The 19,667-nt window shown below is 46.4% G+C and overlaps 1 protein-coding gene across 3 annotated transcripts in view; it reads left to right on the top strand.

Annotated features, from left to right (window-relative positions):
• Nucleotides 1-19,667, top strand: part of LOC138489495 (zinc finger protein 154-like) — a 355,077-nt gene that overhangs the window by 123,638 nt on the left and 211,772 nt on the right. For 2 of the 3 annotated variants that reach the window (XM_069617237.1, XM_069617239.1), the window contains one exon: nt 12,788-12,901. The exons of the other annotated variant lie outside the window; for it this stretch is intronic. In XM_069617237.1, coding sequence (XP_069473338.1) covers nt 12,788-12,901 — 114 coding nt within the window. The remainder of the gene's footprint in view (nt 1-12,787; nt 12,902-19,667) is intronic. 3 annotated transcript variants of the gene reach the window in all.

A 19,667-nucleotide genomic window follows, 5' to 3' on the forward strand; every position in this document is an offset into this window, starting at 1 on the left:
TCCTATGGGGGGTCCATAGGCCTGGAGAGAGAATGCCAAAGATTATGTCGGTAAGGGGCTGTCTGGAGAAAGCACTGGTATGGGTATCAGCGATACGGAGGACTGGATTGGAGACCAGGATGTCCCTTTTGAACTTCTTCCTGCCAAACCTGGTGAGATGGATAGATAGAAAAGCAGTTTGAAAAGATAGGTGAGACAGAGATCACCATATGGGTAGCGGGGAGGAAAGATGGGGGTATGGAGAGGGGAGCCCAGGCAGGATAGAGGGTAGGGGAGTACATGCGGGGGGGGCAGACAGGAGGGAGGGACAACGGACCTACAAATCAGATGCCGTACAGAACCATCAGAAAGCACAAATCACAACTTAGAAGAAGAGTCCAGGCAATGCAAAGTAATTCCAGAAAAATAGTGGAGCACAAGACAGTGTCAGAATAGTACACAATAGATCGAAAAGGGAAGGGCTGAGATGCGAGAGGAAGGAAGAGAAACGCAGGAGGAGGGGGAACGGAACATGTTGCGGGGACCAACGATGCGAGTGAGTGCACGCGGCCAAGTTGTTAGTATTGAGCACAGGTTTTTGAGCACAGCACAATACAACAGAACCAGATTCCACTTACCTGATCAGTCCCAGAAGGTCGACAGCTGCTGGCTACGTGCTACCACGGCAGACACCACTTGAGCTGTCCTTAGCCTCTGGTCCTTGGCCGAGGGGGCTGCCACAGCAGGGGGTGAATTGGGTGGCCGATTTAAAGGGCCTGCCAACCAATGGGAGCACAGTGGGATGGATGGATGGATGTAGGGGGGGTCGGCCAACAAACAAGGAAGCAACTGTGACAACGGGAGGAGGGGGGGTTGGGCACTCACGTGCTGCAGTGCGAGAATAAAAGGTTTACAAATACTGTACCACAGAGCTCCTGTCCTCACCCCAGCACTGGAGAAATTGGTGTTACGTGATGATGGTGGGGATGGCCTGTGGAAACATAGGGAAAAAACACATGTTGGTGCATGCTTACCTGCTGTATGAACAGGGGTCCGGTCCTGGGTACTCCTGGTCTGAACAGGAATTGCCCCTTTTTTCGTCAGCCCTTTGCTTCGGACGCCCAGGAGAGAGACGCCCTTTATCTAAGAGTTAAGAGCAGACAGGAAGAGGCAGGGTTAAGAAGGTGGGTGGTGCTTAGGCCAGGCGATCTAGACCCACTTGCTCCTGCTCCCCATTTGCAAAGGAAAAGAGGCTGGAGGGCTGCTTACGTAGGGAAAAAGAGCGGCAACCAGGAAGGCACCAGGTACGCAGGGTTTAGGCCAGGTGACCTAGATCCACTTGCACATGCTCCCCATCTGCAAAGTAAAAGCGGCTGGAGGGCCGCTTAAGTAACGAAAAAGAGCGGCAACCAGGAAGGCACCAGGTGGGTGGGGCTTGCTAAGTGGGGAAAAAGAGCAGCAACCAGGAAGGCACCGGGTTTGCGGGGCTTAGGCGAGGTGACATAGATCAACTTGCACCTGCTCCACATTTGCTCCCCATGGGTGAGAGTCCCAGACTCGCCTTTCTTCTTTAATCTTTCTCCGTGATGGACCTGGTTGACTCTCCTGCCAAGAATTATCCTGCGTTTAACCATATGCAAGAGTTCCTTTCTCTCTGCCAGGATCTGAGACCCTATATTCTCGTCTTCTTTCTCCCCTCTGGGATATCCACCACCTTCTCGTGGCCCCATTACCTCCCCAGCAACCTACGTACCTTTTCTCGTGGTCTGCAGTGGTTTCGGGTCTCTTTGGAGGCCCGCAGTCTGCTGTGTGGCTTCTTCGGCTCTCATGGTTTTCCTGCAGTCTTCGGCGACTCCGCAGCTGTAATCTTCCTCTGGGTGACGTAGCTTTTCCTTCCCAAGCTCCGCAGACTTCAGGAACACGGGTAGCTGCTTCTTCCTGGTTTGCGAGCTGTCCTTCAACTTTGGACCATCTCCATACTTTCTCTCTCGCATCTTGGCGTCCTGGTCTGCCTTCTTCCTCTTTCCTGGACCACGCTGCCTCTCGCGGTTCCTCCAGGGAGGTCTTGACGCGTGGAAAAGTCCTTCTTTGGTTTTATTAGGACTAGAGCCAATAGGAGGCTAGTAAACACTAGACCACTCAGGATAGTTCGCAAAGGTGCTCTGGTTACCTCCACACCCCCTCCTCGTCACAGTATCAAGTTGGGGATTCTCCCAGGAGTTCTTCTACTTTTTCTTACATTATTATTAAGTTCTACCTCTGCACTATTAAAATATAAAATCACACTTATAAATAACATTAGAATAAGAATTACAATTCAATTTAAATAGCACAGCAATAAAATGTCCATTTCATGTTACATAATCTCAAATCTTCATTAAAATTTGACTCTCTTATTTCATATTGCATTCATCAAAAGACCTAAAAGAATCGTCCACAGAGACCCATTGCAACTGATCTCATTTCATCAGGACCTCCTTCAAACACGTGTGCTTCAGCAGCACTAATCACCACTGAGGCTGCCGTATGAATAGTACTCCAAAAGTGAACAGAGTAGATTTGACACGGTCTGGTTGTAAAGTTTCAATATGCCTTGTAATTTTGGTCTCTCAATGCAGGGCACTCCAGATGCAAATGTCCACTAGTTTCCGTTGCGTGACTGCACAGGCAGCATCTCCTGCTATCAGGAGGCATGCCCGCCCAGACTTCATGATATTCATTAGTGGGCAAAATGTTAAAACATAAATAAACAATCCATCGCCTAATGAAAGTAGAGCATGGTTTTAATAAATATTGTCGTGAACTTCCAACTGGAAAGCCAGATTTGTCAAATTTGACTTGGTGCTTTTTGTTACTGAGATGTTCCATGCTGACTTGGCAGGGAAAGGCAGCCGCTACCTCCTCCTATGTGGCCAGGGAAAGGCTGCCGCGGTCTCCTCCCATGTGGCCAGGGACAGGCAGCCGCTGTCTCCTCCAATGTGGCCAGGGAAAGGCAGCCGCTGTCTCCTCCCATGTGGCCAGGGAAAGGCTGCCGCGGTCTCCTCCCATGTGGCCAGGGACAGGCAGCCGCTGTCTCCTCCCATGTGGCCAGGGAAAGGCAGCCGCTGTCTCCTCCCATGTGGCCAGGGAAAGGTAGCCGCTGTCTCCTCCCATGTGGCCAGGGAAAGGCAGCCGCTACCTGACCCTGGGGCCGGTATTCCTATGGTGAATCACAAGGGAGTAGATGGCTGTCAAGGGGGAGTGGTGACTCCAGCTTGAAAGAAGAGCTGTGCTCCCCTTTCTTGTGAGGAATATGCCTTAATTCCAGAGTTTTTGATGGCATATTGTCATTATTCAGATACATTTAATTATGGAGACATGAAACCTACTGTTAAATATTTCAAACAAAACTCTCTTCACTCTTCATATGTGCATAATATGTCTAAAACATTTTACATCTAATGTTTACGATGATTGTTATTTAAATAAAACTGTTCAACAATGTAACTTAAAACCATCTGAAATTTTCTTGGACTTCCAAGTCCCAGAAAGCCTCAGTTACTGAGACGAGGAAGAGAAGCAAGAAGTTATCAGGATCAAAGTCCGCTGTGCGGGAGTATCAGATTGGAGAAGGAGAGGGGAGATAAGCTGCACAGTGCACACAAATGTTTCCCAATAAAAGTCTGGAGGCGTTTAGGACCGGAGGCGAGGAACTCCAGTGGAGTCAAAGCGGGCACCCTGGAGGGACCACTGAAGGTAAACTGTGCGCAGCGGGTCCGGAAGAGACATGGTCCTCTAGAGCAGCAATGGTTCCATCAGCAAAAAAATTAAAAGCTGTCGCAGGAACTAAAATCTGGCGATCCTATTTATGGCCAAGTTTGAACAGAAGTTCATATTCAAATTAATATGTGGATGGACAACATCAAGCAATGGCGTTAATATATTGACAACGTGATTTGTTTGTGGGAGGGCTCTGAAGAAGCATTGAAAAATGTCTTCTGTTGGCTCAATACGTGCAGTACAGGTATTCAATTCACGATGGAATAGAGCAACACTACCATACACTTTGACAATTGGACACAATCAGGGAAAACTAGTCTGCAATACGTTCCGAAAACCTACTGATCGGAACACCATATTACATATCCAAAGTGATCACCCCAAACACATTAAAGAGAACTTACCGTATGGGCAATTTTTGAGACTACGCAGAAACTGCACTTCTTTAGATGACTTCTACCAGGATGCCAGCCTACTAAGCAATAGATTGCGGGAAAGAGGCTACCCAAAGAGATTGGTGTCAAGATCGTTGAAAAGAGCACGATTCACGTGCCGTGATTCACTCCTCACTCCCAAAACCCGAGAGGGACCCCAAGATCAAATCACATGTGTAATTACCCATGGCCAACATGCCTTCCAAATCAAACAAATTGTCCAAAAATACTGGCCTATTATCAGACTCTGCCTCCCGGACCAACAAAAACCCAGATTTGCATACAAAAGGGCACGCAATATTAGAGAGAATTTAGTGCACTCCATGTACATCAAAAAATCCCCCAAGGCAGTCTCTGGAATCTCCGACCGCTGAAAGGACACTACCCATGCGGGAGTTGTTCCGTCTGCCAATTTACTAGCAGAATACAACAATTCCAATTTGGACAAAAAACGTGGATCCTGAATGACATCTCTAACTGCAAAACAAATCAAGTGGTGTACTGCATAGAGTGCCCTTGCGGGTTAAGATACGTTGGGCAAACTATGCGTAACGTTGGCACACGGATCTCCGAACATTGTTCACGGATCTGATGCAAAAATCTCACATCTCCTCTTGTACACCATTTCTTGGAGAAAAAACACAGTACACAAGATATCAAATGGTGGGTCATCGAAAGAGTCTGCAACGGTCCTAACATTCAAGGCCGACTTCTGGACCTAGAATGCAGGTGGATACACAGAATGAACTCGATAGAACAGGGACTCAATGAACAACACATTTCCCCACATTAGTGGAGCTTCTTTGAGGGCACATCCACATGCTGTGAATGTTAAGATGTTTACCTGGGTCCTTTGACAACAGCACCTTCTGACCGCGATCAACTCAAGCTGCGAGCCCTGGTCTGGTCGATGAGACTATTACTCTGACTTATTCGCAAATGGATAGGGAGACAACAGGTTCATATAAACACACATATGATTCCTGTCTCTGGGAACAATTAGACATGCTCGGCCAATCCTCTCTGATCTCAGATCTAATAGGATGGCAGTTCATCCACAGCCTGCCCAGATTTCTAGACAATATTGGGGCTAGGTCCGTACAATTATCAGACACCCACAAGTCGCACATTTTAACATACACACATTTCTTATCAGGACGGGCAAATCAATAAATCCATCCTGGTAGGGGGGAGGTTTCTGTCAGTAAGTGACTCTCACTAGCTACAAAAAAAACCTTTGCAACACTCGTACACATACCTTAGTGGGGCGGTTGAACCATTATTTCTAGCCCAGCCCTACTTCTTTTTGACCGTCTGCATTGTTACATGCTGCCACGTTAGTATGCATGGGTGAGCCACCATCTAGGACTTCTATTCCAGTGGGTTTCCTACGTGTAAGAACTCCAGCCTGCACATGATTTACATTGTGCAGCGGACATGACCCCGTGGCCGTGATGCCGTCCCCAACCAGGGCACAGATTATGCACTGCCCTGATTGGTCAACAATCACACACCCACTCTGAGCCTTAAGACCAGGCTGACGTCCGCACGTATAGCTCTCTTTCCGAGACCCTTCCACATTTTGAGGTTGCATTTGTTTTGGCGATTCATACACGGCAGATTAGTGTCTGCGACGCACCGTATCCACCCGTTTTCGCCTCCTTATCACAGGCGCACGTCCAGCTTCACTCGAAGCACCGACTCCGCCCATCTTTCCCTGTAGCTCAGAGTCGGTTCCGCATTCCCGTTGCGAGAACCAATCAGAGCACAGGCTTCCCTGCACGCCCATTGGCGTACAGACACACACCCTCCTATCTCGCACAAGCAAGTTTCGCGAACGTGTGCAGCCGGCAACAGCACGTTTGTTCCGGACTTGGCGTCGGAGCCCCGATTCGTTTCCCGCGGCCCCATTCAACAATTGCCCGTCCATGACCATTATTCACCAAGCTCATGGACGTGTGAACTCAGAACCTGCTACCAGACTACTTTACAGGTACAGCCAACAGTCTCTCCCTATCACAAGTTTCATTGAGACGCGTTCTACATTACAATAAGGCACACTCTTCCTGTGCTTGTTTCTATATGTCCAGGTTTCCCTGGGCACTATCTCCCCTAAACTAGAGGCTTCATATCCACCAGTTTGATTCCATCGGTGAGCGACGCTCTGACATTCAAGCTTGCCACCAATTTCAGGACCCAGAGAGCTTTCCTATACAAGCCCAGGTACCTTCCACATCTTATACATTCAACGTGACTTTTTTCACTTTCCGTGTTTGATGAATAAGACTGCACTCTATCACAGACACATTCAACAGCTACAAACTGAGTGCACAGGCTTTTTAACTACCTGAACATGGTTGTAGCGTTAACATGCACCATTCTGCACTTTTGCAGTTTGTACGCTTACCATGTACCCTTATGGTTTCTTCTTTTCAGAGTCTTCCATATCCGTGCTCTCCACGCGTGGCTCAGCACGGACACACATCCATTCATTGGAATAACAGACTAGCCTTACTGGTTAGTGTTAGGGAGAATTCTCTGTAAAGGCTAATTTCCCAAACCTAGTGAGTCCCCCAGCAGCTTTGCTGGATTTTTGGGGTTTATTTTTTCTCTCCTGCTGAGAGTGAGACTCTTTTACTCCCACTCTCAGGCATGATTTGAGTGTGTTCCTTTGATTTAGCTGTGTTTAATGGGCTATGGGGTCTTTTACTCCATAGAGTTTCATGTGTTTTTGGTATGTGTGTTACACAGCACCCTCAGTGCAGTAACACAGGGGTGTCATAGTGACCCCCCAACGTAGACTCCATACCCTGGGACTGACTACTGTCTCCCAGGGCATGTAAAGTCACCATTGGCTTTACTAGTCTCAAATTCTGAACAGAACCAGTACCAACCATCATATTGTGGGCGTACTGGTCGGGGCAATTCGATTGCCCCGGGGTCTGTTAGTCGAGGGGGCACGTCTCCGTCCCCCCTGACCGAGTTTTGGCTGGTGGCAGTGGATACTACTTTTTATATTCAACCGCGAATATATCTCTATGGGATTTTCCCATTGTTCGAGGCTACCAACTTTAATTATTTAATTCTTATAGCCTCGAACATATCGCCGGTTTATTTATTTAATAATAATTCACCAGTTGGTATTTTTTGCCGGAACTCTGTTCTAAAATGGCGTTTGTGTTCGCTTCTGTGACTCCAACCCAAGTTGAGCCCTTTGTTCCACTTTTTGGCAGGCTTCTCCACAGAAGCCCTCCAAAGTGGTGCTACTCTGTCTGGGTTGGCAGGATGTGTGGGAGGGGGGTTTAGGCACCCTGGACTGAGTTGCCTAGGTAACTCAAGGCGCACTCTTGTGTGATTGGCCCAAGTGGTGAGCCGGACGGCTCACCACTTAGCATGTTTGAGTGACAGCTAGGCTGAGTGAATAGGGGTTTCCTACATAAAAGCAGGGCTTTGGGGACTGGGACTTCAGAAGTCGCCACAGGACCAAAGAATCTGACGAGGGAGAAGCTGAGCCGACCTGCAACGATGACACCACCGGTGGAGCCCTGCTGAACCGTCTCGCCACTTTTCCCAACGACAGAGGAGATCTCCAATCCGGAGAGTCTTCTTCCTTCGACTCGTGGGGATAACCGGTCTGCTTCCTTTTTCGCCTTCCTGGAGCATCTCGTGGCCGCCTTGCCTGTGCCAAGCACCCCGGCAACCGGGATACCACGTTTCACCACTACCGGGAATTGAAAGGGTAGTACCTTTGTACCGGAGAACTCCGCGGCTGGTTTCTTCCCTGGCAGTGCAACGGCCTTCAGCTTTCCTCCATGGCGAGATCTTCTCTTCCTCTGGACGGCGCCGTGACTTGCACCCGCTGCCAGGAATAACTGCCCCCGCTGGAGGATCCTCTCCACTTTAAGGTACTGTTCCGCCTGGCTTCCCTTGCAACCGACTGCGCGGGGTACCTTTAATCCTCGGCTTTCGAACCTGGGTTAGCCTGGGACACCTTAGCTAACGTATCCTGAACTGATCCTGTCCTTTTCTGAACTATCTTCAAAGACTTATGGGCATAACCCCACTGTGTGACCTTGGACACTTGCGCCTGTCTCTCTCTAAGAGTGGGCCTGGTAATTGAACTTCCTTGCTATCCAGTAGACCCTGCCTATACCTGACTTACTGTGGTTCTTTTGAAAAGTATTAAGATTGCTTGCTTCATAAATTCTGTCTTTTCCCTCCCTATTTCTATAAGTATTTAGAGTGCCATCTTAGGTTAAGCGCTCACCTCTGTCTGAAAATAAGTGGTGTTTTTCCCTAAGACTTGTCTGAATACTGAATCAGGGTGTATATATATATAATAGTAACAGTGTGCTGAATTTACTTACTTTCTACTGCTAGTGTGATTTTGAAGTGTGCCCTTTTAAAATAAATAAGTATATACTTTCACATCAAAAGCTCTGGTCAGTGTTTGCTTGTGCTACTGTATCTCTGTGCCTATTGTGTATACTTTACATACTGCCTAACTCTTCTCGAGGGAAGTCTGACTGCTCAGCCACAGCTACCAAGTCAATCTGCGTGGTGCAGACTGCTACCAAGTGGGTTTACTGCTAATACCTGTAGTCCTAAATCTTTTGCAGTGGTCCCTAAGGGAACTGCACAGGTTTCTGCCTAACAGTTAGACCCTACCGGGGAGCCTGCCCCATTGAGAGATTCATTTCAATTGCTAAGTGGTGAGTAAGCTATTTTTTACCTTCACCAGTCTTTATTACTATCAGCATTGATCATTTTAGCTTGCTCCTTTCCAGCCCCCCCCGTCACAATTAGACTTAGTCACCCTGATAATACTTTTATCAATTAAACAACATATTTGTTGGTACTAATTAGCCCATAAAGTCTAGAAAGGAAAAAGTTCCTACCAAGAAGAATTCTACACTCATAAAATGTCTTTTCCCCTCTCTGTTCTTTTTCTCTTGGTTTCTTTGATACAGGGGCTGCGTATTTGCCCTGATGAAGGCGGCTACCGTAGAAAAACACATATCCCTCTGATGTATTTTCGAGATGGATGAGACTGCCGCCGAAACCTATTCTGAATTCAAGGGGGAAGCATGAACTCATTTCTTTAGGGTTCTGTTGTTATACACTTTTGACAACCTCCTTGGTTGATAGCACAACTGATTACCCCCTGCCACATTGGCACCAGATACTTCATAAATCTGGACACTTGTTTTAGGCACTTGATAATACATGATGTCTTTGATATTTAATTAATTTGTACACCAGCTGCAGGACCTAGATTGCTATAGGTCCACAATAGCGCAAAATTAACCCTACAAATAGGGTTTGTTAGATTACTTTGTAGGGCCCATGCCATCATGACAGCATACTGTGGTCAGAAGCAGGAAGTAATACAAGCACTTTTTGAGCAATTGGAAAGGATTGTGCTACAGCTTTAACATCATATTTGATCTTTTGCTATTCCTGGGCCCTTGTTAGGTTGGAATGAGCAATCTCCCTCACTGTGTGAATGTGTTCTTTAATCTGCTGGGCGGTTTGAGATAGGGGTAATAACTTCCTCCCTTTCTTCCTAGTATCCAGTCATTGCTTCGACAGCCAAACCATCGACAACCATACCCTTGAAAAAAATGCATCGAAAGAACCATCAAATGCATTTTTTTCAATGGTAAAGGGTTTAGTTTAGGAAAAATGGGTTTTAAATGTCAAAAAAGGGGGGCTGAGGGGGGAACCCCCCATTTAAAAAATGCATTTGATGGATTTTGTGTTGATGCTTTTTTTTCAAGGGTATGGTTGTCGATGGTTTGGCTGTCGAGGCAATCACTATAAACCTTTTTCCCATGTTATGAGAAACCTATAGAGTACATCTCAGAGTCCCGGCCATCGAGTTATTCAAAGGGTGAGAACCCCAGGGAGGCTTGGCGGGTCTTTTGGATGGCAAACCTGGACTATCATATCCCATCTGCTTCCAATAATTTATTAAGAATGTGTTTGAGTCTTATTGAAACGCTCGATCAGCCATTAGTCTGAGGGTGCTAGATTGACATCCTTAATGTTTTTATCTGTTTTACTACCGCCATTATCTTGCTCATAAAACTTGCCCTGGCCGGTCAGAACTGCCTTAGGGAAACCTACTAGTGACAAAAAACACAGTTGGTGAACTAATACACTAATATTCAGTTAAGAGAAGCCAACAGCAGTACTTTGGAAATAGGCACAACCAATTCACAGGTGAGTAAAAAGCCCTTACATATACTTTTCAGAATGGCAGAACACATTCAAGGTAAGTTAGAACGTTTTTAACTGTTCACTCTCAAGTTAGTTACCAACCCACTCTTTTACAATTAAGTAACCTTTGATGTACTTGTTCTCTTTTCTAGGCAAACGGCCCAATCCTTTCCCTATTCTTGGAGCATGAATGTTCTCAGTGGCAGAAGGGCGGTCACTAGGTCTCCAGTGTCCAACAGGCAGTTCAGGATAGGTACAGAAGTAGCGAAAGTCAGAGTTCCTAGGTCTGTTCAAACAAGTAAGTATCTCACTGTAGAGAGGTTGAAAGAAAGGTCCAGGGCCTGGCTGAGCTGGATGAGCATCCTCCCAATCACAGGAAACACCCCAAAGCTGCCCAGGAGTCACAAAGGCTTAAGGTAAGTAAATACCCCAGCCAACACAGCATGGAAGAAGAGTTGCAACAAGAAGACTTCAGGATCTGCAGCCAAAAACCTGGTTGCTGAATTCCTTGTCATGAAGACTGAAGACAAGACACTGGAAGGGCTATGCGCAGGGGTCAGTAGGGATGGCTCCCAGAAAGAGTTTCTTCTTGAATCAATGTGGCTCTGGCTCTCTTTTCAGGAGCCAAAAGAAGACTGAATATCGTTGATTGGATTCTCGTCGCTTGGAAGGTCCAGCACTCTGGTGAGGGGATTTTTAGGACTTCAATCGTGTCTCTAGAGTTCCAGCTGGATGCCCCCAAAGTTTCAGCTCAAATTGGAAGACTGTGCACCGCCCAATGGCTCGAGGTCCCAGGGTATTGGGGTATTGCAGCCACGCAAGGTCGCAGCATGATGTGGGATGGCTCAAAATGCAGGTCTTCTTGAGTCTAGTGGATCATACCAGGGTCTAGGTCGGGGACGCCGTTTACAGCGTCCCCAGGTTGCTTGGAAGGAATGCTAACAGCAGGCTCCTGTTACACAGTAGGCTCTCCGGATGCTGGAAATCGTATCAGACGCGGTTTCTTCCTCTTCCTCTTCATCTTCCCCTTTGTATTTGGTTCCAGTGGTTGACTACCTCTTCTGCTTCCAGGATCAGACTTTTAGGCTGGAACCTAGCCAATCACACAGTCATGCAACATTCAAACATGGCGTTGATGCTCTTTTTTAGACTGTATGTCTGATAGCACAAGGGAAGAGGTGGCAAGACACAGTGGATTCGCCACAGGCGGCTCACTGTAGATCTCGGATCCCTTTCCCGACCACCTATTACGCTTCCGGATACTCATCGGTGTGAACGGGGAAACGGGAATGCTGCCGTCAGGGAGTTTAATGCTGGCGTGCCATTGGTGGTAGGAAGACCCAGAACAGATCTGTTATGGGAGTTTAGGGCTGAGCGTGGCTTTTTCCTGTTAAGTTTTTATGTTGATGTATTTATTGTATTGTTGGTATGTAAGGCACCTTAGAGTACACATTTGCTTCAAAGTGCACGAGTTAATCATTGCTTTTCTGCATCACCTCTTGGAAGACGTGTGATATAGAGATCTGTCCATGCTTTGGTTGTTTGAGCTAGACACAGAGATGGTCCTAACCTTCAAGCTCCAGGGAGCAGCCCTTATGTACTATTAAGAGCCAGCAGAATTAACTTGCAAGGTTTGTTTGCTGCAAGTATCTCTTTAGTCTTTATTGTTTGATTTCCCCAATTTGTATACCTTTTTTGAAGTCATTCTTGTATCACTTCAATTTCTTTGTCTATGGTGCGAATCATGTAACTTTGGTTTGTGATTAAAGTAAAAACTGCTTCAGGAATATAATTGTTTCTATGTCTAACTTTCACGAAGGTTCACAGGGAGGAAGAGGTCCCCTGTATTTTTTCCAACACAAAGGGCCTTATCACGAGTTTGGCGGTAACCCTTAAATGTGGTGGTAGCTGTATTACTGCCGCATTTAAGGGTCAGCCAAATCATGACCTTGGATTTCCCCCCAGCTGTGAGCTGGGGAGGAAATCCGCTGCAAATTTTCTGATTTTCGGCATGTTTGCCGCCGGCGGTAATAGCACGAATCTTCCCCATTGGACTCAATGGGGAATGAGGAATTCCCGAAAGGGCCCAATGGGTAATGGGCAATACCCCTTCTGCCAAACCTGTGATCCGGCGCTAATAGCGCCGGGGGGGTTTGGCGGTAGGGCTATTAACGCTGGCGCTAATATCGCTGCCGTTACCGCCTAACTCGTGAGCAGGCCCAAAATCTTTTGTGGCTTTTTAGTCCGAATGAGATTTGGAGGAACTTCCAAATGATGGGTTAATGGAGAGGGGACACGAATAGAACAAGACCCTCAAAGAAGAGAGAAAATATTTGCTGCAGGTGGAACTTACATTTATATCTAAATTATATATTTCTGTCTTTATACCACAGGTGACAAGATCAGCAATCAAGAGGAGTTATTCATCATAAAATTAGAAAAAAACTTGAACTCAATGAGTCCCCCGAAAGCGGAAGGAAGAGAAAGAAATGACTGTCTCAGAACAGGTGAAGCAGGGAGGCGATGGGTGCACTTGACTGATTTAAAATATTCAATAACCCCCCCTTCTCCCTCTAGCTCCAAGATCCCTTGTAGAACTGTGATCTAGATCTCTACAAGATCCCTTGTAGAGATATGACACATCCCGTGGGCTTGATAACACACGGGTGTTGGTCCTTGGGAGTTTCACTGGGCCCGGGAGGCTTACAGCTGGTATTACATATGTTGCTAGTCATGGGGCAGAGATCCTTCCAGACCTCTGTATACCACACCCGTAGGCAGCCTTGTTCTATGGCGTCTCAGAACGGGCACTGGACTGGCTTACCTCCTTCCGAACTGACCCTTCCTCCAAAACCATTCTGGGTCCTTTCTCCTCCCCTTCTTCCTCCTCCACCTGTGGCGTTCCCTAGGCTCCATTCTTTTGCCCTGGCTCTTTAACATATACCTTTCTCTGCTGGCACGACTCATTTCCTCCTCCTCCCCCAACTTCCAGTGCTACGCTGACGATACACAACTTTTCTTCAATCTTCCCGCAGACGCCCTTGCACCCCTCCTTCATCCCTGACTGCCTTTTTATGCCATTCAGGCCTGTTGCACTGCCAATGACCTCTGCCTCAATGCCAGCAAAACAGAGATTCTCCCTATTGGGTCCCCTGCACCATACTTCTTCCCTTCATCCATGACCCCCCAATGGGACTGCATCTCTCCTGCCCTACAAAGCCTTCACTGGCTCCCGGTCTCAGCATGGATTAAATTCAAAGTGCACAAGTTGCACTCCCATCCCAGCCACTGTCTTTCTACTGGACTTACTTGGTGGTGGTGGTTGCACTTACGTTCTTCTCCTCTTAGCACTTACTCTGAGCACTTCTCCATGAGCATCAAAGCTCTGTATCCCTCACCCCTCTACACTTGCACGTTCTGAACACTCACAAGGCATAGTAGGTGTGTCCCCCTTCCCTTTATTCTCATTTATTTGTACTATTAGTTCAATTATTTATCCTTGCTGTAATTCATTGTCTCCCTCTGTCCCAACACTGAGCCTTGTGGGTGCTTTGAAACAGTTTTGCTAATTGTATAAGCGCCTAATACGTGACCAATAAATAAATAAATGGGCAGCAGTCCCTTATCCTACCCAAGTTAGTCAGAAACCCATCCCGTGCCTTTTCGTGTGATTGCCTCACACACGGTACTGACTTCGCCACACCTATGATCTAGATCTGTATGGTTTCTGAATGATGGTCGGAGCAGTGTATCTCTGCTAGCCAATGTGCAGGTCACCTCTTCTGAACTAATCGTGTGGGGATCAGAGCTGTGCTTTAGTCTGGCTAGACCCCCTAGTCGTCTCAGACCAAGTCCATTACTTGTGGAATCGAACCGTGTACTTCCCTTTCTATCATTGATAAGTGCCGTAATACCCATCAGACTCGCCCCCTTCAGGGGAGCCGGGAAACTGAGGTGCGTGGCCAGCCCATCTACTCTCTGGCACCCTGCCACATGCCATGTCTCTACACCAAAGCTCAGTTCTTTCACACCTGTGGTGCAGAACCAGAGGAGCAAAGGAGATATTTATGAAAAATACACTGTCAGTTTTTCATTTCAGTTGCCAAGTGTCTAAGCTTCTGAGGCCACGGGAACTTCATAATCACAGCTCAATGCAGAGACCTGAAGATCGATCGGTCATTGTTGGTGGGGATTGGAATGCCAGAGTAGTGGATGAAGGAGGGTGTGGGGTCTTTAAAAATGTCTTGGATTATTGTAGCATGCCACACAAAAAATCAAACAGAAAGGGGAGGCTGTGGTTAGATCTGCTTAGGGAGTGGAATTGTAGGGTCTTAAATGGGTGTACAAAGGGCGACCTGCCTGGGCAGATGACCTGGTCTGTCGGCTCTAAGAAGGCCATTTTGGACTATATGGCTACTTCTGATTCTTTATTAGAGCATGTCTTGCAATTGCAAATGGTGCCGCATACGCATAGCGATCATGTTCTGGTTGTGTTGGTTGTGTCTGGTGCAGTAAGGCCCGGGGAATTGTGTCCTTGCAGTGATGTGATCCCAAATCACGCAGGCAACAGGATTCGCTGGTCCGAAAAGAACATTGAGAGGGTGAACTCACTTGCTTTCCCTTTGGGTTACAGTATAAATTGGTGTCACGGCTCGCTCCCTTCGCTCCCGTTCCCGCCACTTGGGGGCATGTTTTGGGGTTTATTCCCTACTGGACATTTCCTCCGAACCTTATGCTACAGTGTTCTGATGAATTGGGAGCGCTAAAACCTTATTTTCCAAGTTACTTCCCTTCCGGATCCATTCCAGATTTGTGGCAGCCATCATGCTACTTTAATCAAATGACTATGCTTCCCAGAATGCCTGGCTCACTGCTTCACCTCCTCCCTTGCAGGACAAGGTTGGGTGGAGGATAGGCAACACCTGTGGCTGCAGGTGCAGCAGGCGGCACACCTGAGGGGTGTGCTCGTTAAGCAGCTTTAAAAGCCTCAGTTTGCTTCAGTCCAGCGCTGGTCATTGTTGCAGTGTTCCTGTTGTGACTGGTCCCTTGTTCCTTGTTCCTAGCTTTTGTGCCTAGTTCCTAGTTCCTGTTTCTTGTTCTTCTGCCCTGGATTTCGGATTTATGTGCTTAATTGATTTCTGCTTTCTGGATTTCCCTTTCTGTCTTCCTCTCTCTGCAGGCAGCCTTTCTCTGTGCTTTACCCTTTGATGTTGCCCAATTTGCCTGTGTTCTCTGTTTCTTTGATGCTGTCCTTTGCTACTGAAAAACTTGATGCATTAGTCTTTCCCTTTATAGATTTAGCTTCCTGCCTTAAGGTTTCCTTTTGTGATATCATTTTCCCTGCTCCTGATCCTTACTTTCTATTGGGATCCATTCCATCTTTTCCATTGCACTTCTGCATTTATTTTCCATTGATTATTAGGTGTGGGTGTTGTTGTAACTAGTCCCAGTGTGAATGCCCTTTTGTTTTCCTCACTATTTTATAATCACTATTCCTACTTGCCCCTTGACTAGGGTCTTATGTATTTAGTTTCCTCCACGCATTGCTGTTATAGCCTTCAGGGTCCCTGTTTGATCAACTGGGTTCGTGAGTTTACTGACATTCAAGTGGTCTTTCCGGTCCTCGTGAGTACTGTTTCTAAGTTCCTTATTCAGTATCATCCAGAGTGTCAGCTCACAGATCCTGTCCTTGCTTGCCATCTACGTGGGCTTAGCGCTGTCAGTATCTGTAATAGCATAGTGGGTAAGGAGTTTGCCGACTTTCCTTTCAGTCATAAGGAGGTTCTAAGTGCTTACCCCACATCCCTTTTCATATATTGGTATTATTGTTTCACTCTATTTGTACTCCTGGGTTTTAGTATACACGAGTCTTGGGTATTGTATGCACATATTTAGATTCAAAGTTGTACACTGTGCGATTCCGTGCACATTGCCTTCTTCCTTTCTTAACAATTGGGCACTCTGGGTAAAAACCCAAAGGCTTTTGAAGACTGGATTGAAGGTTTTACCTTGACTCTTGCTAGGGGTAAACCTGCACCAAAGATTAAATGGGCAAGCGAGGGAAGACCCACATTTGATATAAACATCCGGATCGCAAATGCCAAATGAGACGTGAAATCAGAGCCTGTAGAGGGGAAATTTGTTACATGGGTAATATTCAACCACCCGCATAAAGCTCTCAAAACGGCAGTATCACACCTGGCTCCATCATTATCGTAAATGTCAGCAAAGAGGGCAGTGGCAAAAATGTATCCAGACTCTCTGCAGCAGAGATACACGGAAAATCTGGCAAATCCTCTCGAGGGCTGGGGGTGCATCGATTCAGAAAATTGTGAATCCTATTCCGGCCAAACAGTGGGTGGATTTTGTTGAGGACAAGTTTTATAAGACCCTGGCCTGTTCTCCTTGTGTGACTGAACACTCTGTACCCTGGCCGCTCCCTATGAGCTTCTAAATTGTGAAACAAGCTATTACCAATATCAAGACGTCCAATGCACCTGGTCCGAATGGTCTAGCAAATTCTGTCCTGAAAAAAGACCCTAATAATTGTGCCCAGGTATTACTTACCCTCTTTTCCAGAGTTTGCAGGTCTTGCTCCATAACCTGGACATGGCGAAGGTCGGTCCGCATCCCAGTCCATAAAAAGGGGGACCGGAAAGAAGTGACCAACTACCGCCTTCTGTCCATGTTGGACGTGACGGGCAAGATTTATGCGACACTGGTACTTAGAGAGTTGGAGGCCTGGGCGGTTGCTAATCAAGTGCTTAGCCCTGCCCAGACTGGATTCAGACCAGGATCTAGTACCACACATAATATTAGAGTTCTAGATTCCTTGATTAATACCACCTTGAGTAACAAGGAAGCTACCCTATATGTAGTCTTCGTAGACTTTTCTAGTGCTTTTGACCAAGTAGTGAGAGAGAAACTCTGGACTAAGATTGCTAGTCTTAACTGTCCCAGCTGGATAATGCAGATTTCGAAAGCTCTACATAGTGAGAATAGTGCTAGGGTTAGACTTAACACTGAAGGTACAGTGACTGAATTTATAAGTGTCAACATCGGGGTTAAGCAGGGATGTGTGACGCTCCCATGCTTTGTAACCTCTATATCTCTGACCTTCTCCGACGCATGGAATAAAAATCTTATTGTCCACCTAAACTAGGGAATTTCCCTGTTATGGGCATGCTGTATGTGGATGACCTGATACTGTTCGACAGAACATTATCAGGCATCAAGAGCATGCTAGAGGAACTCTCACAGTATTCTTTCCAGCTGGGACTTGCCATCAACCTAAGAAAGACGAAGATCATGTCAATTACTAGAAAGGGACCAACTCGTTCTGGAATTCAAACCAGTCTGGGTACAATAGAATTTGTTGATTCTTATGTTTACTTGGGCCTGGAGTTCGACGTATCCTCTAATCACGACCGAATAATTGCACAAAAAAAGAGGCGAGCTAAACTGCTGACACTACAGGCCTGTAAATTTGCCAGGGGGAATGCGGGGTACAGTATGGCCTGTATTGTAAAGTTGTACCAACAGTGCTTTGTGCTGGCCATGCTCTACGGCTTGGAAGCTCTGGCTATGCAGGACCTACATTTTTTGACATTTTTATTCATGGGTTGTTGGTGTATTAATTGGTACTGTGACAGTGATATTTGTTGATGTGTTGATTTAATGAATTTGGTTAGGGTGTTTGTGATGATATGTTTGTCATATTCTGTGTAAAGTTTCAATTTTGGACTAAAACACATATTAGGCAACTAGCATACATGTGTCCTCTTTTTGTGTTCCTTCTACTCTGTGATTGTTCAGTTCATTTATGAAATAAATCATGACATTTTCTTATTAGTCTGTACTATTTACAAACCACTTTCTGTCCGTTTATATAACTCAGTTTCTTAACACAGTACTTGAACAATCTAAATGATGTGATTGATTCTCATTTGGCATTGCATGATATGATATGGCATTTGTACGGCGCCTATACACTAGTGTTTCAACTGTTCCACTATGATGCCAAGTTATTGGTGATTTATTCAGTTAAAAAGGGAACGCCCCCTCTCTTTGTGTACAATGTGGCACTGTCTTGTTGTATAAACGCCTTATAAATATCCAATACATACATAAAGTGGGATTCCTTACCTGAAGAAAACTAAGGATAGTCTGTTTCAGGAAGTCCAAAGCAAATGTCTGTCTATGTCCCAAACATGTGTGCGGATATCGGTGGCAACAGAAGTAGTGTTCAAACAAGTTCTGACCTTCTTCTAGCTCTTGGTTTGTTAAAGGTTCAACGTAGTTCACAATAAAATGGGGGTCCCTTCCCCAGCTTTCCAGTCTTCTGACTTTTCAACACAACACAATTCCTTGGGACCCTTCCCAGCTCCTCTGACTTGGGTAACTTTCGCCAATTGTTAACGCATACAATAAAAGCATAGAACTCGCCCAATCTAACACCAAGGAGCTATTTAGTATCCTGAAAGAGCTAGAATCCCCTGCCACTCCCCCCGATACTTGCTCCAAAGACAGCACCTGGTGTACTAATATCCAAAAAGCCCTCCTTGGAAAAATCGTCACCCTCCAATCCAAAATCAATGAAAAAAAAATGTGTTTGCAGCCCAGCCTGCAACACAAACCGCCACAGACTAACATCAACCCTAACATCGAATCCTTGAAACCCTTCAGCTTCACACCTCTCTCCATCACTGAAGTAGAACACATTATCAATAACCTTAAACCTACCAATTGTCAGGGGGACCCCTGCCCTGCTACCATTGTTAAGGAAGCCGCTCATAACTTAGCGCCCTTCATCACCACACTCATTAACTCCTCCTTCAGCACTGGGGTTGTCCCTGACAACCTCAAGGATGCCTGGGTCATCCCTCTCCTGAAAAAACCCACCTTGGACGCCAGCATACCCACTAACTACCGACCAATCACTACGGTCCCTTTCCTCTTAAAAATTCTTGATCGTGCTGCATACCTACAGATCCAAGATTACCTAGAAACCAATAATCTTCTGGGTCTGAGGCAATCCGGTTTCCGCCTGCGATATGGCACTGAAACAGCTCTACTTGACCTTAAAACCCAGATTGAAGACCTCAAAGTTAAGGGCAAACTGGCCGTCCTACTCCTGTTAGACCTCTCTGCGGCCTTCGATTTGGTAAATCACAAAATCCTATGCCGTCACCTAAAAACTGCCGCCCACTTCTCCGACAAAGCAACAGCCTGGATCACCTCATTCCTGGATAATAGATCAATGCGAGTCTTCTC

This window comes from Ambystoma mexicanum, chromosome 9 (genome assembly GCF_040938575.1).
Source record: "Ambystoma mexicanum isolate Mex_15411 chromosome 9, UKY_AmexF1_1, whole genome shotgun sequence".
NCBI classification, from domain to species: domain Eukaryota; kingdom Metazoa; phylum Chordata; class Amphibia; order Caudata; family Ambystomatidae; genus Ambystoma; species Ambystoma mexicanum.